Source organism: Dendrobates tinctorius, unplaced genomic scaffold, assembly GCF_039654945.1.
Source record: "Dendrobates tinctorius isolate UK_male_01 unplaced genomic scaffold, ASM3965494v1 ptg000017l, whole genome shotgun sequence".
Classification (NCBI taxonomy): domain Eukaryota; kingdom Metazoa; phylum Chordata; class Amphibia; order Anura; family Dendrobatidae; genus Dendrobates; species Dendrobates tinctorius.
In genome coordinates this window covers 7,345,654-7,364,208 of record NW_027361685.1, presented here as the reverse complement: position 1 = coordinate 7,364,208, position 18,555 = coordinate 7,345,654, and the positions used below count along the sequence as shown (strand labels likewise).

Sequence of the window (18,555 nt, the reverse complement as noted above, 5' to 3'; positions counted from 1 at the left end):
AACCAGGGAAACCCCAGAACAATGGTATCATGCAAATTAGGCAACACCAAAAATCTGCAATTTTCTTGATGGTCTGGGGCGACCCGCATTACCACCTGGGTCCAAAACTGAGCTTTATTCTTTGCCAAAGGAGTAGCATCAATACCCATCAAAGGTATAGGCGTCCGCAGAGGTGTCATAGGAAATCCACAATGTTTAGCAAAATCCAAGTCCATCAGGTTCAGAGCTGCTCCCGAATCCACAAAAGCCTTGGCGGAAAATGTGGACAGGGAGCAGATCAGAGTAATTGCCAGAAGAAACTTAGGTTGAACACCACCCACAGAAAACATGTGTGCACAACGTTTCTCTCGTTTAGGGCAGACAGAAATAATATGCGAGGCATCTCCACAAAAAAAACACAGCTTATTACGCCTTCTGAACTACTGACGTTGCGCCCTAGACAAAACTCTATCACATTGCATAGGTTCAGACATTTGTTCAACAGGTGGTAACATCTCTCGTGTAGTTTTGCGTTCACGTAAACGCCGATCCACCTGAATGGCTAATGATGTAGAATCGTCAAGACCTGAGGGAACAGGAAATCCCACCATAGTATCTTTTACAGTTTCTGACAAACCCTTCCGAAAGAGGGCTGCCAAGGCACAATCATTCCAGGTAGTAAGGACCGCCCACTTTTGGAATTTTTGACAGTACAACTCTGCCGAATCCCGACCCTGGCTTAATGCCAACAGGGTCTTTTCAGCCTGATCAATAGCATTAGGTTCATCATACAACAACCCCAAGGCTTGAAAAAATGCGTTCACATTATTCAGAATAGGATCATCAGGTTTCAAAGAAAACGCCCAATCCTGGGGATCGCCGCGCAGCAAAGAGATGACAATTTTAACCTGCTGCGCGGAGTTCCCCGACGAGTTAGGCTTCAAGGCAAAAAATAATTTACAATTATTCTTGAAATTCAAGAATTTAGACCGATCCCCAAAAAACACATCAGGGGCATGAATCTTTGGTTCAGCAGCATGTGAATGAGCAAGATAGGCGGAAATTCCCCGCACTTCAGCAGCGAGCTGCTCCACACGATCAGACAATTGCTTCATCTCTATTGAGAGAAAAATTCCCCCTATGGCCTCAGAGATATAGAGGAAAAAATATGTGCAAAAAAAAAAAATTCTTTTTTTTTTTTTTTACAATTCTCTCCTGCTATTGAGTACCCTAGGATCTGCGGTATGGCTGGTGATTCTGTTATGATGAGTCACCGAAGGAGGAAAAAACAAAATACTAGCTAAGTCCAGAAAAACCAGAGAGGTTGGCAGCTATCGGATTGCGGCCCCTGAACCTATCCACAACAACTAGCAGTAGCCATGGGGGGTTCCTACGGTGCCCTAGACCCCTCGATAACAGCCGGAGAACTACATAGCCTAAAGACAGAAAGGGGAAAAACTAAACTGCCCCAGAGCAGACCCCAAAACAATAGGCAGCCTCCAACATATAATGACGGTGAAGCAAGATGAAAACACTAACACAGATAGAAAGATAGGTTGAGCAAATGATGGGGCCCAAGCTAACTAAAAAGGACAGGATAGGAAAGCCGCTGTCTGCCATCCGCAAAAACCCTATCCAAAATGTGCCAACCGACTGATAGGAAAAACAGGCCCTGAAGTCGCTAGGCTTCAAAAGACTATATCAGCACTCAGGTATATACTGAAGACAGAGCAAAAGATCAACAGATCAGAGACAAAAATGGAATTCAGCTCATCCCCGGCCGGGGATGGCAGAACTTCCAAAAAAAAAGGCAAAACAAAAACAAAACTGAAGTGTACAAAGCAGACCTGAAAAACTTAGCTTTGAGACACAGGAATCAGACTGGTCTCCAAGAATCCAGCAGGATCACCAGCAAGGCAGAAGGGCGTCGGCTGCCTTATATCCAGTCCTCAATTCCAGCCACCCAGTCATCATCTAGCTTCCCAGGTGTTTGGTAATCAGCCTCACTACCTTCTTTCACCAGAGGAGGGAGTTCATCAGACCTCAACGGTGAAGGGAAAAATGAACTCACAACAGCATCTACTTCCGGGGCCGCTCATTAACTTCCGGGTTATTCACTCCACTGCTTGGCAATTTTCGGCCAGCGTTGGTAGTGTTTGCGCGGTGATGTCAGGGTTCACCCCAGGCTGAGCCATGAACTGTGGTGAACCCTGACATCATCGCATGAACACTGCCTGAAAAAGCCGAAGACCGCCGAGTGCATTGGTACCCAGTTTAAGTGATCAAACAATAATTTAATGTCCACAATCGTAGTAAACAAAACGTTTCGTTCTTACATCAGTTACAGATTAAAGAACACTTATTAGGTCAGGTGGACTAATACATTTGGCTGAAGATCAGTAGATCTAATAATCTTCAACCAAATATATTGGTTTATTTACTCAAGCGAAATGTCAATCTCCTCTCCATATTTGGGCAAGCTATACAGTTACAACAAGGAAAAAAATCCCTTTTATTACCCTCCGTGCCAAAGTAGTTAGGTGTGTTGGCTAAGTTACTTGTGACACATAAGAAACGGCTGTGTGCCGAATGTATTACAAAGATCCTAAAGAAGGAGCAGACCTCATTCATGGCTGACATGAGGTCTATAATTAGGGAAGACGCGCTAAGCACAGTTTCCAGTCCAGTTCTCCCTCAGACAGTACAGGTCATGTCCCGTCATAAGAGAGCCAGGTGGGAAACGGAAGCATCATCAGAGAAAGATGAAGGTTCTTATGATCGGTACCAATATCTGGAGGGTGGAGAGGAAATGCCTCAGGTTCTCCCAGAGGAAAGGAATAAAGATTATTTCTCATCCGACGATACAGAACGAGTACAATGAAAACTGAGGAAGCACAAATGGCTCACTCAATACAGGATGAAATGTTTAGGGGCTGTGAACCCAGAGAAACAGAGTCTTTCCAGCAAACAAACACATTAGAGCCATGATAATGGAAGAGTGGGAAGATGAACAAATAGCTAAAAACGAGACCCTCCTACTACTTACAGCGATTCTAATAAATACTTTCCATTGAGTTCTCCTTCAATGGAAGTCTTCAAACAGAGGCTTGGCAGACATCTGACTGGGATGATTTAGCGAATCCTGCTTTGAGCAGGGGGTTGGACCAGATGGCCCAGGAGGTCCCTTCCAACTCTATGATTCTAAGGGGGGCTTATCATATCAGAGGTACAGTGAGGAGACGTTATCTAGCCATTGTTACACCGCTCCGCCATACTCACCCGGCCTCCGCTCCCACGCCGCAGTCGCCCTCCGCTCCCACGCCGCAGCCTCTCTCCACCCGACGGCCGCGGCGGTCACCTGAGACAGGCCCGCGACCGATGCCTTCCCTGCATGCTATGCGCATGCGCCATAGGCCGCGGCCGCGCCTCCTTTCTGCTTCTTATGCTCCGGCTGTGCCCTGACCCGGAAGCACCTTTGGACCAATGGCTGACCAGACGGGGCCATATCAGGCCGCTTCCCCCTGAGGGAGGCGCCTGATCGTTGTGTTTCCTGACACTCTGGCCTCGCTCCATCGTGCACACTCTGCTCCTGCAGTTCCTGTCTCGGCTGCTCCTCACAGCAGCTTCTCAGTCCTGCTACCCGTGTTCCTGGTTACCTACTCCAGTCCTGCCTTCAGTGTTCCTGTCGTCCTACTCCAGTCCTGCCTTCAGTGTTCCTGTCGTCCTACTCCAGTCCTGCCTTCAGTGTTCCTGTCGTCCTACTCCAGTCCTGCCTTGTGTTCCTGCCGTCCTACTCCAGTCCTGCCTTCAGTGTTCCTGCCGTCCTACTCCAGTCCTGTCTTCAGTGCTCCTGCCGTCCTACTCCAGTCTCAGTCTTACTCCGGTCCATCCTGAGCCGCCCCTCTCGGTACCGGCTACCGTGGTACTCGAACCCCTGGGCCTGCTCCTAACGGTCCCTGTATAGGGGTCGGTTCCACCTGGCAGCTCGCCCGGGGTCCCTCGGTGCCACGGTCCAGAGGGTCCACTCTCGGAGCTCCCGCTCCTGACCACCCACGCTAACAGTACGATCAGGCCATGGACTCCGCCGGTACTACGGCTGCTACCCAGAAAGAGTTGCTATTCCTACGGGAGAATCAGGGGCGCATTATGTCAATCATGAAGTCGATGGACACCCGTTTGTCGGCCTTACAGGTGGCCGATCCTGGAAATGCCACTCAGCTGGCCAGTCTCCAACAGGAGCTGGGTCAGCAGCAAGATACTCAAACCCACATTTTGTCCTACATGGCCTCATTTGATAGTCGCTTGTCGGCCCTCCAGGCTGCCGCTGCAGTGCCGACTCCTCCCCCTGCGTCTGCTGCTCCTCCGACGCCCCGCCTCGCCAAACCGCCTCGTTTCACCGGGGATCCCAAGCTCTGTAGGGGGTTCTTAAATCAGTGTAGTCTCCACTTTGAATGGCTGCCGCAGCAATATCCCTCGGACCGGGCCAAAGTGGCCTTCATCATGTCCCATCTGGAGGAAGAGGCCCTTTCTTGGGTAAACCCGCTCTGGGAACGTGACGACCCGGTCGTTTCGAGTCTCCCGGTTTTCCTGGATACTTTTCGTAAGGTTTTCGATGAGCCGGGCCGGTTAGCCTCTCTCACTGAGTCACTCTTTAACTTACACCAGGGCTCTCTCATGGTCGGACAGTACGCTATTCGCTTTCGCACTATTTCCTCTGAGCTCGGCTGGAATAACGCAGCTTTGGTGGGGGCATTCTGGCGCGGTCTTTCTAGTAAAATAAAGGATGAACTCGCTGGTCGAGATACCCCGTCCACCTTAGAGGACCTTATCTCGCTGGCTACCCGCATTGACCTGCGCTTCCTGGAGCGCGCTCGGGAGTCAGTGAGAGACAGGCGTTCCTCCAGGTCAGTTTCTCCTTTCACTCAGTCGGCCAGCTCTCGTTCAGTCGGATCTTCTTCCCTCTCTTCGGGTGAGCCCATGCAGATAGATCATCTCAGGTTGGCCGAGTTACGTCAGAGAGAGAGACGGGCACAAGGTCTGTGCCTCTATTGCGGTCATTCGTCACACTATATCCGCACCTGTCCTAAGAGACAGGGAAACGACTCCACCTAGGTCAGGTAAGAGAGGCCTTCCTAGGTGATGATGATGATTCCTCTCAACCCCTTACGATTTCTGTGCTTTTGGTTTCAGGAGGGAGGCGTGGTTCCGAGGTGGCCTACGTGGATTCGGGCTCAGCGGGTAACTTCATTCGGCCGGAAGAGGTAGACAAATACCAAATTCCTGTAGTCACTCTATCTAACCCAATTCAGATTGCCACCGTGGATGGCAAACCGCTACAGGTGACCGTCACCTTGGTCACTGAAGAGGTGGAATTGCAAATCGGAGCCTTACATCGAGAGAAGATAGCCTTTTACGTTTTACCTAAGCTCTCTCACGCCATTCTACTCGGTCTTCCATGGTTAAGAACTCATCAGCCTGTTCTCGACTGGTCTTCTGGGGAGATACTCCGCTGGGGGCACCCGTGCCAAGCTCGCTGTCTGACTCCTGTCCGCCTGGTGGTCGCTCCACGGTCACCTCCAGACCTCCCGGGTCTTCCTCCAGCTTACAGATCCTACGCCGATGTTTTTGATAAGAAGGAAGCGGAGGCCCTCCCCCCACACCGGCCGTTTGACTGCCCAATTGAACTTGTTTCTGGTTCAACCCCCCAAGGGGCAGAATCTACCCTCTGTCTCCCGCGGAGACCACCGCCATGTCCGAGTACGTCCGAGAGAACCTCGCCAAAGGCTTTATACGGAAATCCTCTTCGCCCGCGGGAGCCGGGTTCTTCTTCGTCAAAAAGAAGGACGGGACTCTACGACCATGCATTGACTATAGGGGCTTGAATGAGATTACCATCAAGAACAGGTACCCTCTTCCACTCATTCCGGAACTGTTTGACCGTCTCAGAGGGGCTCGGATCTTTACCAAGCTGGACCTCAGAGGAGCCTACAATCTGGTCCGTATCCGTGCAGGTGACGAGTGGAAGACCGCTTTCAACACTCGAGATGGCCATTACGAGTACCTGGTCATGCCCTTCGGTCTTTGCAATGCTCCTGCAGTCTTCCAAGAGTTCGTCAACGAGATCTTCCGGGATCTCTTGTACTCCTGTGTGGTCGTGTACTTAGACGACATCCTCGTCTTCTCGCCGGACCTCTCGTCCCACAGAAAGAGTGTCCGCCTGGTGCTTCAGCGTCTTCGGGAGAACCGTCTGTATGCAAAGATCGAGAAATGTCTCTTTGAACAGACCTCTCTGCCATTTCTGGGATACATTATCTCCGACGCTGGTCTAAGGATGGATCCCGAGAAGTTGTCTGCCATCCTCAAATGGCCTCGCCCCGTCGGTTTAAAGGCAATACAACGATTCCTCGGGTTCGCCAACTATTACTGGCAATTTGTCTCCCACTTCTCCGCGATCACAAGACCCATTTCTGTGCTCACCCGTAAAGGGTCTACTTCCAAGGATTGGTCTCCTGAGGCAGAGGAGGCCTTTCTGTCCCTAAAACGGGCTTTCTCCACGGCTCCGGTCCTGCATCGCCCTGAGAGCGATCGACCTTTTGTACTCGAGGTGGATGCTTCCTCGACTGGTGCCGGGGCGGTGCTGTCCCAGAGAACCGCCTCCGGTCGCCTGCACCCTTGTGGCTTCTTCTCGAAGGCCTTTTCTCCATCCGAGTGTAACTACTCGATCGGTGACCGGGAACTTTTGGCCATCAAGTTGGCCTTGGAGGAATGGCGCCACCTCCTGGAAGGAGCTGTCCATCCTTTTGTCATCTTCTCGGACCACAAGAATCTGGCCTATCTCCAGTCTGCCCAGAGACTAAACCCTCGCCAGGCCAGATGGTCTTTATTTTTTGCCCGATTTGATTTCGAGCTCCGATTCCGTCCCGGCAACAAGAATTCCAAAGCCGACGCCCTGTCCTGGGTCTTCCAACCACACGAATCCACGGAGGAACCGTCACATATCATTGATCCCACTAGGATCATCACCGTGGCTCCAGTGAACTGGCTTACTCCTCCGCCTGGCAAGACGCTTGTGCCAGAGAATCTTAAGCAAAAGGTTCTTCTATGGGGGCACTCCTCCAAACTGGCCGGCCATGCCGGAACTAAGAAGACCCTTGACCTTATCAAACGTCACTACTGGTGGCCCTCACTTCGCCAAGATGTACTCGACTTTGTGGCTTCTTGTCCATCCTGTGCAAAGAACAAGGTGCCACGGAGATCTCCGTCTGGCTTGTTGCTTCCGTTGCCTGTCCCTAGGGTTCCTTGGGAGAACATCGCCATGGATTTCATCACCGACCTACCCTGCTCTGCGGGCTGCTCAGTCATTCTGGTGGTGGTGGATCGTTTTTCCAAGATGGCTCACTTCATCCCTCTGCCCGGTCTTCCCTCAGCGCCAGAGCTGGCCGAGATCTTCATTCATCAAGTCTTCAGGCTTCATGGACTACCTCGACGCATTGTGTCTGACCGAGGGGTTCAGTTTACCTCCAAGTTCTGGCGTTCGCTTTGTAAGCTTATGAACGTTTCCCTCGACTTCTCCTCGGCCTACCATCCACAGTCCAACGGACAAGTAGAGCGTACCAACCAGACGCTTACGGGATACTTACGCCACTTCTCTAACGCCCACCAGAACGATTGGGTCAACTTACTCCCCTGGGCAGAGTTCGCTTATAACAACCATGCTGGTGAGTCTTCGGCCAAGTCTCCGTTTTTCATTGTTTTTGGCAGACATCCTGGTGTCCCTCTTCCGATAACCCCTGCCTCTGAGGTACCCGCGGCCAATGCCTTGTCCTCGGAATTTTCTAAGATTTGGGCTGAGACCAACACATCACTCAAGAGATCCGCTGATCAGATGAAGAACTATGCAGACAAAAAGAGGTTGGATTCTCCTCCGTATCGTGTTGGCGACAAGGTCTGGCTCTCCTCCAAATTCGTCCGACTAAAACTGCCCTCCTACAAGTTGGGTCCACGCTACATCGGTCCGTTTGAAATTCTGGGACGTATTAACGAAGTTGCCTACAAATTGAGGTTGCCTGCTTCGCTCCGGATCCAGAACACCTTTCACGTCTCTCTCCTGAAGCCTGTGGTGCTGAATCGTTTCCATTCCTCGCTTGATCTTGGTCCTCAGCCGGTGGGTGCCGACAACGTTTTTGAAGTGCAGGACATCCTCGCTGTGAAAAGGGTTAGAGGTAGGACTTTCTTTCTCGTTGATTGGAAGGGCTTTGGTCCTGAGGAGAGATCCTGGGAGCCTCGGGAGAATATTAATGCTCCCCGTATCCTCAAGAGGTTTCTTGTTAATCTCCGGGGGGGGCGGCTTAGGGGAGGGGGTACTGTTACACCGCTCCGCCATACTCACCCGGCCTCCGCTCCCACGCCGCAGCCTCTCTCCACCCGACGGCCGCGGCGGTCACCTGAGACAGGCCCGCGACCGATGCCTTCCCTGCATGCTTTGCGCATGCGCCATAGGGCGCGGCCGCGCCTCCTTTCTGCTTCTTATGCTCCGGCTGTGCCCTGACCCGGAAGCACCTTTGGACCAATGGCTGACCAGACGGGGCCATATCAGGCCGCTTCCCCCTGAGGGAGGCGCCTGATCGTTGTGTTTCCTGACACTCTGGCCTCGCTCCATCGTGCACACTCTGCTCCTGCAGTTCCTGTCTCGGCTGCTCCTCACAGCAGCTTCTCAGTCCTGCTACCCGTGTTCCTGGTTACCTACTCCAGTCCTGCCTTCAGTGTTCCTGTCGTCCTACTCCAGTCCTGCCTTGTGTTCCTGCCGTCCTACTCCAGTCCTGCCTTCAGTGTTCCTGCCGTCCTACTCCAGTCCTGCCTTGTGTTCCTGCCGTCCTACTCCAGTCCTGCCTTCAGTGTTCCTGCCGTCCTACTCCAGTCCTGTCTTCAGTGCTCCTGCCGTCCTACTCCAGTCTCAGTCTTACTCCGGTCCATCCTGAGCCGCCCCTCTCGGTACCGGCTACCGTGGTACTCGAACCCCTGGGCCTGCTCCTAACGGTCCCTGTATAGGGGTCGGTTCCACCTGGCAGCTCGCCCGGGGTCCCTCGGTGCCACGGTCCAGAGGGTCCACTCTCGGAGCTCCCGCTCCTGACCACCCACGCTAACAGCCATATTACGGCATATCACTCAGCCCGCCTTGCAGCCGAGGTTGGCACCCTAACATTGCGATATGGTGGCCACGCTCACTGCCGGCTTACACTCAATGACCTAAATACACCCTACATATATAGTGGGTACAGAAAGTATTCAGACCCCTATACATTTTTCACTCTTTGTTTCAATGCAGCCATTTGGTAAATTCAGACAATTTCATTTTTTTCTCATTAATGTACACGCTGCACCTCATCTTGACTGAAATGTAGACATTTTTGCTAATTTATTAAAAAAGAAAAACTGAACTATCACATGGTCATAAGTATTCAGACCCTTTGCTCAGACACTCGTATGTAAGTCTCATGCTGTCCATTTCCCTGTGATCCTCCTTGAGATGGTTCTACTCCTTCATTGGGATCCAGCTGTGTCTTTTTTTAATCGTTGTTTTTATTGAATGCAAAAAAATGTTCCTACATATATCCATGCAGATAATATTTGAGTCATATGTAACAAAACCTCCTCATTAGAGATCGCATCGGTACACAGAACAATAGATCAAAACAAACCTGAAAAACCGGAGAGGGGAAAAAAGGAGAAGGAAGCGGGGGGCATGTCAAACACAAGCATAATGTTTACCCATCAGACACCCAGCACGTATCCAACCTTAAGTTCAGGACCCACTGACACCAAAGTACACCCCAAACACCCCGAAGTGTCTCTCCGCAGTGGTTCACCCAGAGACATCAATGGACAGGTGTCTCCCCCAGTAGTAGTTGCTCCTGGTACCAGACTGTCGGCTGAGAACAGATCTTAATATTGCTGTGGATGCGTTTTGGGAGCAGAGAGATGAAGATTTCCCAAGTTTCAAAAAAGGCCTGCACCCTTCCCTCTTTATGTAAAGAGACCTCAACCCAGTCCATTTGAAGCAAGAACGACAGCTTCTCTAGAAAGATATTGAAAGGAGGGGCATGGTCGTGGATCCATGTCTTTAAAACCGCCCTAGTACTGGCGGCCGCCACCAAATGCAGTAGTTTACAGGCCCCTGGAGAACAGGTGTAATTATCTGGTTTTAGGTATCCAAATATGGCCCATAAGGGTTCATCAGGAACAAAGTTTGTCAGATGTGTGGCGGTATATTGCCGTATTCTTTCCCAAAACAGTCTATTGACCGGGCATGCCCACAAGCAATGAAACAGCTTGGCTTCTGGGGAATGGCATGTAAAACATTTAGAAGTTGTGTACAACCCCATTCTATGACCTTTTGTGGAGTCAGGTAAGAGCCGTGACAGATTTTCAATCTCATTTCTGGGAAACGGGCTGGATGGAGGAATTTGTAGGCTGGGTCTAGAGCTTTCAGAATAGTGTCACAGGACATGCTGGGGTCTTCAGTCTGCCATTTTGTTAGTGGAAATTGGAATTGTTCATAATCCAGAGCTATATGGATGAATTTGTAATTAGTGACTATTTGGACAGATGGAGAATTAGATTTCGTGAACCATCTAAGCACGGATGGTCTCCATTCATAGTCAGAAAGATGTGCTAACACTTTTGTTCCATAGCTTTTACCTTGCAAGTATTGGAAGGGAGGGAATATGGCAGTGGGATATTTACATTTCAACTCCTCTATTAAAGTGTATCCGTCGTTCCTCGGGGTGGACTAAGTGCTTAATAGATGTTATACCTTAGGAGTACCACTGGTAGATGACAGTGTGAGAGTGCCCGTCCTGAAAGTGGGGGTTACCAATAAGTGGAAGAAGAAGAGACATCCAGGCAGAGAGCTGGAAATGTTAACGTAGTTTCCGCCATACCCTCCATGTAGACATTAAAAGGGGGTTAGCTCTCATGAGTGTAAGGGGGTAAGATATGATGTATTTCATGCTCCACATCCCTCTGATTGTCTTCCAGTTCTAAATGTTTACAGACGTGTTTTATGATAATTCCCTGCGGTACTGCTACATGTATAACTATGTATTACTGCTCATTGCTTATGGTATTCCCACTTGAATGTGTTACCATTGTATAGAAAACTGTATATATTGACTTGCATTCCTGTATTATAATGTTTACATATTATGTGTTCTTTGTATATGTACAGTCAAGGAAAGGTAGTGTATCCTTCTTAGGATATTAGAGAAGGACACTCTTACTATATAGTTTCCCCTATACACCAGGTAGTTGTAATTATGTTGTGGACCACTAGAGGGGGGTATACTAGTGGGGCCTGATAGGAGGTTCTTAGAGGGTTAATTGTAGGAGGGGCTGCTGAGAGTTAAGGTTAGTGATGAAGAGCGGTTTAGTCAGATGGGGCCAGGGTGCCCAAGTGTCCACATGGGCTATAGGGCCAGACAGCTCGGCAGTCACATAAAATTAAGTCGTTATTGTCCACGTTACCCACGGCCACTGCATGCCTAAGCAGTGGGTCAGAATCGGAAAAGGAAGATGTGGCATTTTACCACCTGTGCCAATGCTTTTAGGGCAGAAGTTGGCTGGACTAAGGAGATGAAAGGAGTTGGAGCTTCGACAAGATCAGTACAGACGGGCCGGATGCTTCACTAGGGGTCACCAAACGTAGTGATTGATGAATTCATGTCTGGGGTGAAACAGGCTGAAGGAAATGTCATTATAGTGAGGTCAGGCCTGGAAGGAACTGGGAAGCAGTGAAGTACGGGCCGGGCGTTTACTGCACAGAAGTGACAACAAGCAAGGGAAAGATCAGGAAGCAAGAAAATGTTATGATGTACCAACTGTGAATGTAACGTGCGAAATTCTAAGTAGAGAAAGTGTTAAAGTTGTCTCGGACTGTGTCTCCATTGATGGGGGTCGCCTTAGAAGAGAGACTGCTATGGCCTGGGAAGTGCCCGGGTGAAACTGAATCTGGAGATGCAGGTATGCCGAGAATAGTATTGTTTTATGTAGGGAAAGGACTGGACACAGCTGTCACCGGAATACAGGTCACGACTACAGTCCTGTCCCTCCCTTATACTTCAGTCAGCAATTCCGTATAAGGGAGATGTAGAAGGGTAGGGAGAGCCAGTGCCGGGGTAAGACCGCTCCTGGTCATATTGGGCATAATAAGACATTCCTCTCAGCCAGTCCACCAACACCCGGTACAGGGATGCTAAGGTACAGTGGGGAAAAAAAGTATTTAGTCAGTCAGCAATAGTGCAAGTTCCACCACTTAAAAAGATGAGAGGCGTCTGTAATTTACATCATAGGTAGACCTCAACTATGGGAGACAAACTGAGAAAAAAAAATCCAGAAAATCACATTGTCTGTTTTTTTTCATTTTATTTGCATATTATGGTGGAAAATAAGTATTTGGTCAGAAACAAAATTTCATCTCAATACTTTGTGATATATCCTTTGTTGGCAATGACAGAGGTCAAACGTTTTCTGTAAGTCTTCACAAGGTTGCCACACACTGTTGTTGGTATGTTGGCCCATTCCTCCATGCAGATCTCCTCTAGAGCAGTGATGATTTTGGCTTTTCGCTTGGCAACACGGACTTTCAACTCCCTCCAAAGGTTTTCTATAGGGTTGAGATCTGGAGACTGGCTAGGCCACTCCAGGACCTTGAAATGCTTCATACGAAGCCACTCCTTCGTTGCCCTGGCGGTGTGCTTTGGATCATTGTCATGTTGAAAGACCCAGCCACGTTTCATCTTCAATGCCCTTGCTGATGGAAGGAGGTTTGCACTCAAAATCTCACGATACATGGCCCCATTCATTCTTTCATGTACCCGGATCAGTCGTCCTGGCCCCTTTGCAGAGAAACAGCCCCAAAGCATGATGTTTCCACCACCATGCTTTACAGTAGGTATGGTGTTTTATGGCTGTAACTCAGTATTCTTTTTCCTCCAAACACGACAAGTTGTGTTTCTACCAAACAGTTCCAGTTTGGTTTCATCAGACCATAGGACATTCTCCCAAAACTCCTCTGGATCATCCAAATGCTCTCTAGCAAACTTCAGACGGGCCCGGACATGTACAGGCTTAAGCAGTGGGACACGTCTGGCACTGCAGGATCTGAGTCCATGGTGGCGTAGTGTGTTACTTATGGTAGGCCTTGTTACATTGGTCCCAGCTCTCTGCAGTTCATTCACGAGGTCCCCCCGCGTGGTTCTGGGATTTTTGCTCACCGTTCTTGTGATCATTCTGACCCCACGGGGTGGGATTTTGCGTGGAGCACCAGATCGAGGGAGATTATCAGTGGTCTTGTATGTCTTCCATTTTCTAATTATTGCTCCCACAGTTGATTTCTTCACTCCAAGCTGGTTGGCTATTGCAGATTCAGTCTTCCCAGCCTGGTGCAGGGCTACAATTTTGTTTCTGGTGTCCTTTGACAGCTCTTTGGTCTTCACCATAGTGGAGTTTGGAGTCAGACTGTTTGAGGGTGTGCACAGGTGTCTTTTTATACTGATAACAAGTTTAAACAGGTGCCATTACTACAGGTAATGAGTGGAGGAAAGAGGAGACTCTTAAAGAAGAAGTTACAGGTCTGTGAGAGCCAGAAATCTTGATTGCTTGTTTCTGACCAAATACTTATTTTCCACCATAATATGCAAATAAAATGAAAAAAAAAAACAGACAATGTGATTTTCTGGATTTTTTTTTCTCAGTTTGTCTCCCATAGTTGAGGTCTACCTATGATGTAAATTACAGACACCTCTCATCTTTTTAAGTGGTGGAACTTGCACTATTGCTGACTGACTAAATACTTTTTTTCCCCACTGTATAGTGTCAAATGTCAGGGAAATTTATCCCCCCGTTTCCCCGCAATCATTGGAGTATTTTGAAGGCTATACGGGGCATTTTTCCCTCCCAGATGAATGAGCGATACAGATAGTTAATTGGGATAGTATGGAAGAAGTAGAGGAGACGTGGGAATTCCGTCATCTAAATTAAGTTGGCTCTGCCTAGATATGACAAGTTAAAATCTTTCCATTTCACTAAGGTAGATTCTAAGTTTTTAAGATATGTATTAATATTAGTTTTCTATAATTTAGCTGGGTGTTTTGTCACCTGTATTCCCAAGTATTTCAGTGAGCCATTAGTAAATTGACACGGGAACCTTAATGCCCGCAAAGGTTTGAAAGGTTTGAAATGTGAATATTTGCCACGCTGCTGCATCCCTGAGTAAATCCTGTCTTAGCCTCACATAAGGGGCCATGTAGCAGCATCTGCAGTCAGTTCGCCAGGATCCTCACCAAGAGTTTATAGTCGTGGTTGAAGAGAGCTGCTCCATAAAGGCTGATGGCCCCAATAAGATGTTCCATAGAAAAATATGCCCCATATGCTGCTCCATAATGTTGATGGCCCCAATAGATGCTCCATAGAATAATATGCTGCCCCATAAAGGTTGATGGCCCATAAGATGCTCCATAGAATAATATGCCCCATATGCTGCTCCATAAAGGTTGATGGCCCCATAAGATGCTCTATAGATATATATGCCCCAAATAATGCTGCATAAATGTTGATGGCCCCATAAGATGCCCCATAAGATGCTCCATAGATATATATATGCACCATATGCTGCTGTGATTAAAAAAAAATGACATACTCACCTCTCACCGCTGGGGGCCAGGTGACGGTGTCATGAGCAGGTGCGGATACTGGCACGCTATGGGGGCCAGGTGCCAGTGTTGCCACTTGCTTAGGGCCCCGACACCTGTGATATTCACCTGTCCCCGTTCCACCTCCACGCGCCACTCTGTCTTGCGGTACCACGTGACGGCTGAACACAGGAAGATCTGCGGCACCGGAAACCATCTGAGAAGCAGGGAAGTGCAGAGACCGCGCCAGGAGGGGGTGAGTATGATCTGACAGCCGCCGGCTCCTGTGCTCCCCCTCCCCCGCCTACCCCCTGAGACAATGACTCGAGAATAAGCCGAGAGGGGCACTTTCAGCCTAAAAAATGGGTTGAAAATCTCGGCTTATACGCGAGTATATATGGTAAATAAATTTAACTCACTACCTGATTTGACATTTCCATGAAAAAAATCACTGATAATATAAACTCATTGGAAGACAATATAATCAAGACTAAAATGTCATGGTGTGTTTTGGGTAGGTGGTGAAGGAGTTAACTCTGAGAGCCTCTCTGTGGATCTGGGAAGGGTTTTTATAGCTTCAGGGGAGAGCCATCCCCTGTCGCTTATACTCCTATCTGAGTGTGCCCGACCCTGCTCTGTCCGTGCGTCACGCCATTCATTGTCCATCTGCCTGGTATTCTGACCCTGCTGTTACGGTTTATGTCTCTGGTTTGCTGACTCTGTACCTGCTTTGCCTATGCTGTTTATGGCCCTTGGCTTTGTCTGGCCTCCCTCCTGAATATCCCTCCTGTACCGCGCTTGCCCGTACTGTGTATGACCTTTGGCTTTGTCTGACCTCCCATCTGTATATCCCTCCTGTACCTCACTTGCCCGTACTGTGTATGACTTCCATTTTGCCTGACTGAGTTTTTGTATAGTGTCCTGCCATCTCTGAAATCAGGACGCTAAGCCCCGCCCCCTTGCAGTCACGTGACCGTAGGTCCTGTGACTGCTTGCTAACTTCAGCATTCACAGGTCCTGTGCATCTGTACTTTCCGGCTGTACCTGACCCCAGGCCCCCTACAGTGTGGGTGAGTCCCTGCTCAGCGGAGGCTGCACGCCGGCGCTGTCAGGATCCTGACATAAAAAATCTAAGTTTTCCAGAGACACTATGAACTATAAAAACAACAAAGTATATAATTGGAATAAATCTTCTTTTCATGGTTCCTCTGAAAAATCCATCTTGAGAAATTATGTGAACGCTTCCAAACCTGGTTATAAACGCAATAAAACCGTCTATTTTTCTTCATCTGAATACAATAACTCGGATTATGACACTGGCCATTCCTCACGTAGGAGGGCTGTGGATACACGTGACCCTCGTAATTTTTCCACTGTTGCAACAAAAAACGCAATGTGTGTAGGAGAGGAGGACGGAGACAGAGAAAACCATCCATGGAGACGCTATCCTACGAGGCACAGGAAAACAACTTAGTAAAAGCCATTGATAGTTTTTCTTATGTCCTGATTCTGACCCTGTGGTTTTATCTCAAGCACAAATGGAAGTTTTATCAAAAGGACTGAATTCTGTACTGAGCAAAAAGTTCAACTTATTCCAGACCATCAAAGATGTTAATAAACTTACGAGGTTGTTAACCGTCAAAAGACACTTTTTTCTCTGTGGATCAGCAATGTATTTTTCCAACATTTGAACCCGCTTCAGCACCTATGACTACCGCATTATTTTCACTTGAGGAACAGAAAGCCATTTGTACATTATCATCTCTTCAGGATCCAAAATGCAATCCATGTTCTGTTCAAGACAATGACATTTTTGTTTCTTAGAATTCGACTTATTACCTTTTACAATCAAGGGTTCCTTCTCTTGATGTTTTCCGATCATTGGTTGAAAAAGAACTGAAAGCACTGGATGCCGAAATTGACATAAATCATGTTAATAATTTGTCTATTAATCTAATGCTGTCGAGTAATTACAGTGCAACTCCAACATTGTGATACGTCAATCTGACAAGGGGGTTGTACTGCGGAAAGGCCACACGTGGCGGCATCATAAATTCTAAAGCCAGCAAATGGCTATTACCAGATCATGAGATTATTCCTGGTTTTCATGGTCTACCCAAGACTCATAAAAATGTCTTTCCACCACCTTTACATCCTATCATTTCTAGAATTGGATCTTTATATGAGAATTTGAGTTCTTGGGTGGACGATCATTTAAGCCCTCTTGTGTCCAGAATCCCGGGGATTTCCAGGATACCTTGTCGGTCTTGCAGGTTTTTGAGTGTTTTTATTGGCAACAGGATTTTCAATTTTTTACATGTGACGTTGTTATCCTATATTCTTCTGTTCCCCACAATTTGGCTGTACATGCGATTATTCACCATTTAGATTGTTACAGCAATGATTCTGATCGTCTTAAGTCATTTATCATTGATTCTATTACATATTTGTTAAAACATAATTTTTTCCTGTTTAACAATGAATTTTTTTTGTTGCAGGTCCTTGGTGCCCCAATGGGCTCAAAGTTCTCCCCAACATTAGCCTTTCTATATATGGCTTGGTGGGAGGAATTATATTTATTTTCAGATTCCAATCCTTTTTGTATAAATCTTGTTTTTTCTGGTAGGTATGTGGATGATTTACTGCTCATTTGGCGCGGTTCCCATCTGATTTGTCTTCCTTTCATAAGTATCTGAATTCTAATATTTTGAATCTTTCTTTTACTGTCAGTAATATAAATACCCCAATCTGCTTCTTGGACATTTTTCTTATGGGTGATCCCACTCTCCATTGTATTCACACCACTATCCATAGGAAGGAGAATTCTGGTAATTCTCTGTCACTTTCTTCATCTCCTCATCCCCATCATACAACTAAGGCGATCCCTTACGGTGAATGTAACGGAGTGGAGCGTATATGCTGTGATCAGTGTTTGTTCTATAAGGAGAGTGAAATTATCAGTAAACGTCTACTTCACAGGGGTTATAGTAACCTGAACATCAAGCGTGCATTTAATAACGCTTCCAATAAACCCAGCGCATTAGAACCGACTAAAACATCATCCGTTATTCATTTTCATTCCGACTCTATTATCACCTTTTCCGCGCCTTACAGCTGATGGTTCTGTCACACTAAGGTGCGACCCGTCTTAATTGTCTGTGGCCGAATTGTAGCTTTGGCACAAGGTATACGTATACTCGAGAAAAGAATACACAAGACAAGAGGGTATAGTGTCAGTATGATTCTTCTCTGTCTTTAATCAAACGTGTACAGCTTTTATAACAGAATTTGAGCTACATCATCAGTTACATCATGGACATGTTTCCAGTTACTATTTGCTTTTCCCAGGTCGCTACACAATCATTATGTACATTTCTGGGTTACCGTTTACTGCTCCCATATTGCTAAACAATACTTATATACACAAGTATTGTTTTCTAGCTTGGCTTACCCTGGTCCACCCAGTTTATTCAATATTTGATGAAGCTTAGGTGAGTGATACCATACAGAAACAACTCTAAGAAAATATAAGAAAATCAGAAGTATCTTAAAGCAACATGATCCCAATATCAGCAAAGCGTCCATATAGTGATATAATTTTGATTCTTGTATATATTCATGTGCCATATATTCTTCCCTTAACACAGCCGCAATATAATCGAATAATATCTATAATTAAGAAATATTTACCAGTATCAGGAGGACAAATTGCGGCATATTATCAGTACAGGCTGCGGTCTGTGGCCAGACGGGGTTGCAGTTTAGCTAATGCTCTTTCCCCTAGACTATTAAAGCCAATGTCTACTCCTAAATCTTGGTCGTCCATTTCTGGTTTCTATAAATGTGCCGGTAGTAGGTGTAATGTTTGCACGCATGCGATAGACAGAAA

General features: G+C 47.5%; 1 protein-coding gene across 1 annotated transcript in view; it reads left to right on the top strand.

The window, feature by feature from the left end:
- LOC141082422 (uncharacterized) overlaps positions 1–18,555 on the top strand; it is a 118,912-nt gene that overhangs the window by 27,120 nt on the left and 73,237 nt on the right. The window contains exon 2 of the mRNA XM_073566363.1: positions 17,165–17,288. Within this exon, the coding sequence (XP_073422464.1) occupies positions 17,165–17,288 (124 nt within the window). The remainder of the gene's footprint in view (positions 1–17,164; positions 17,289–18,555) is intronic.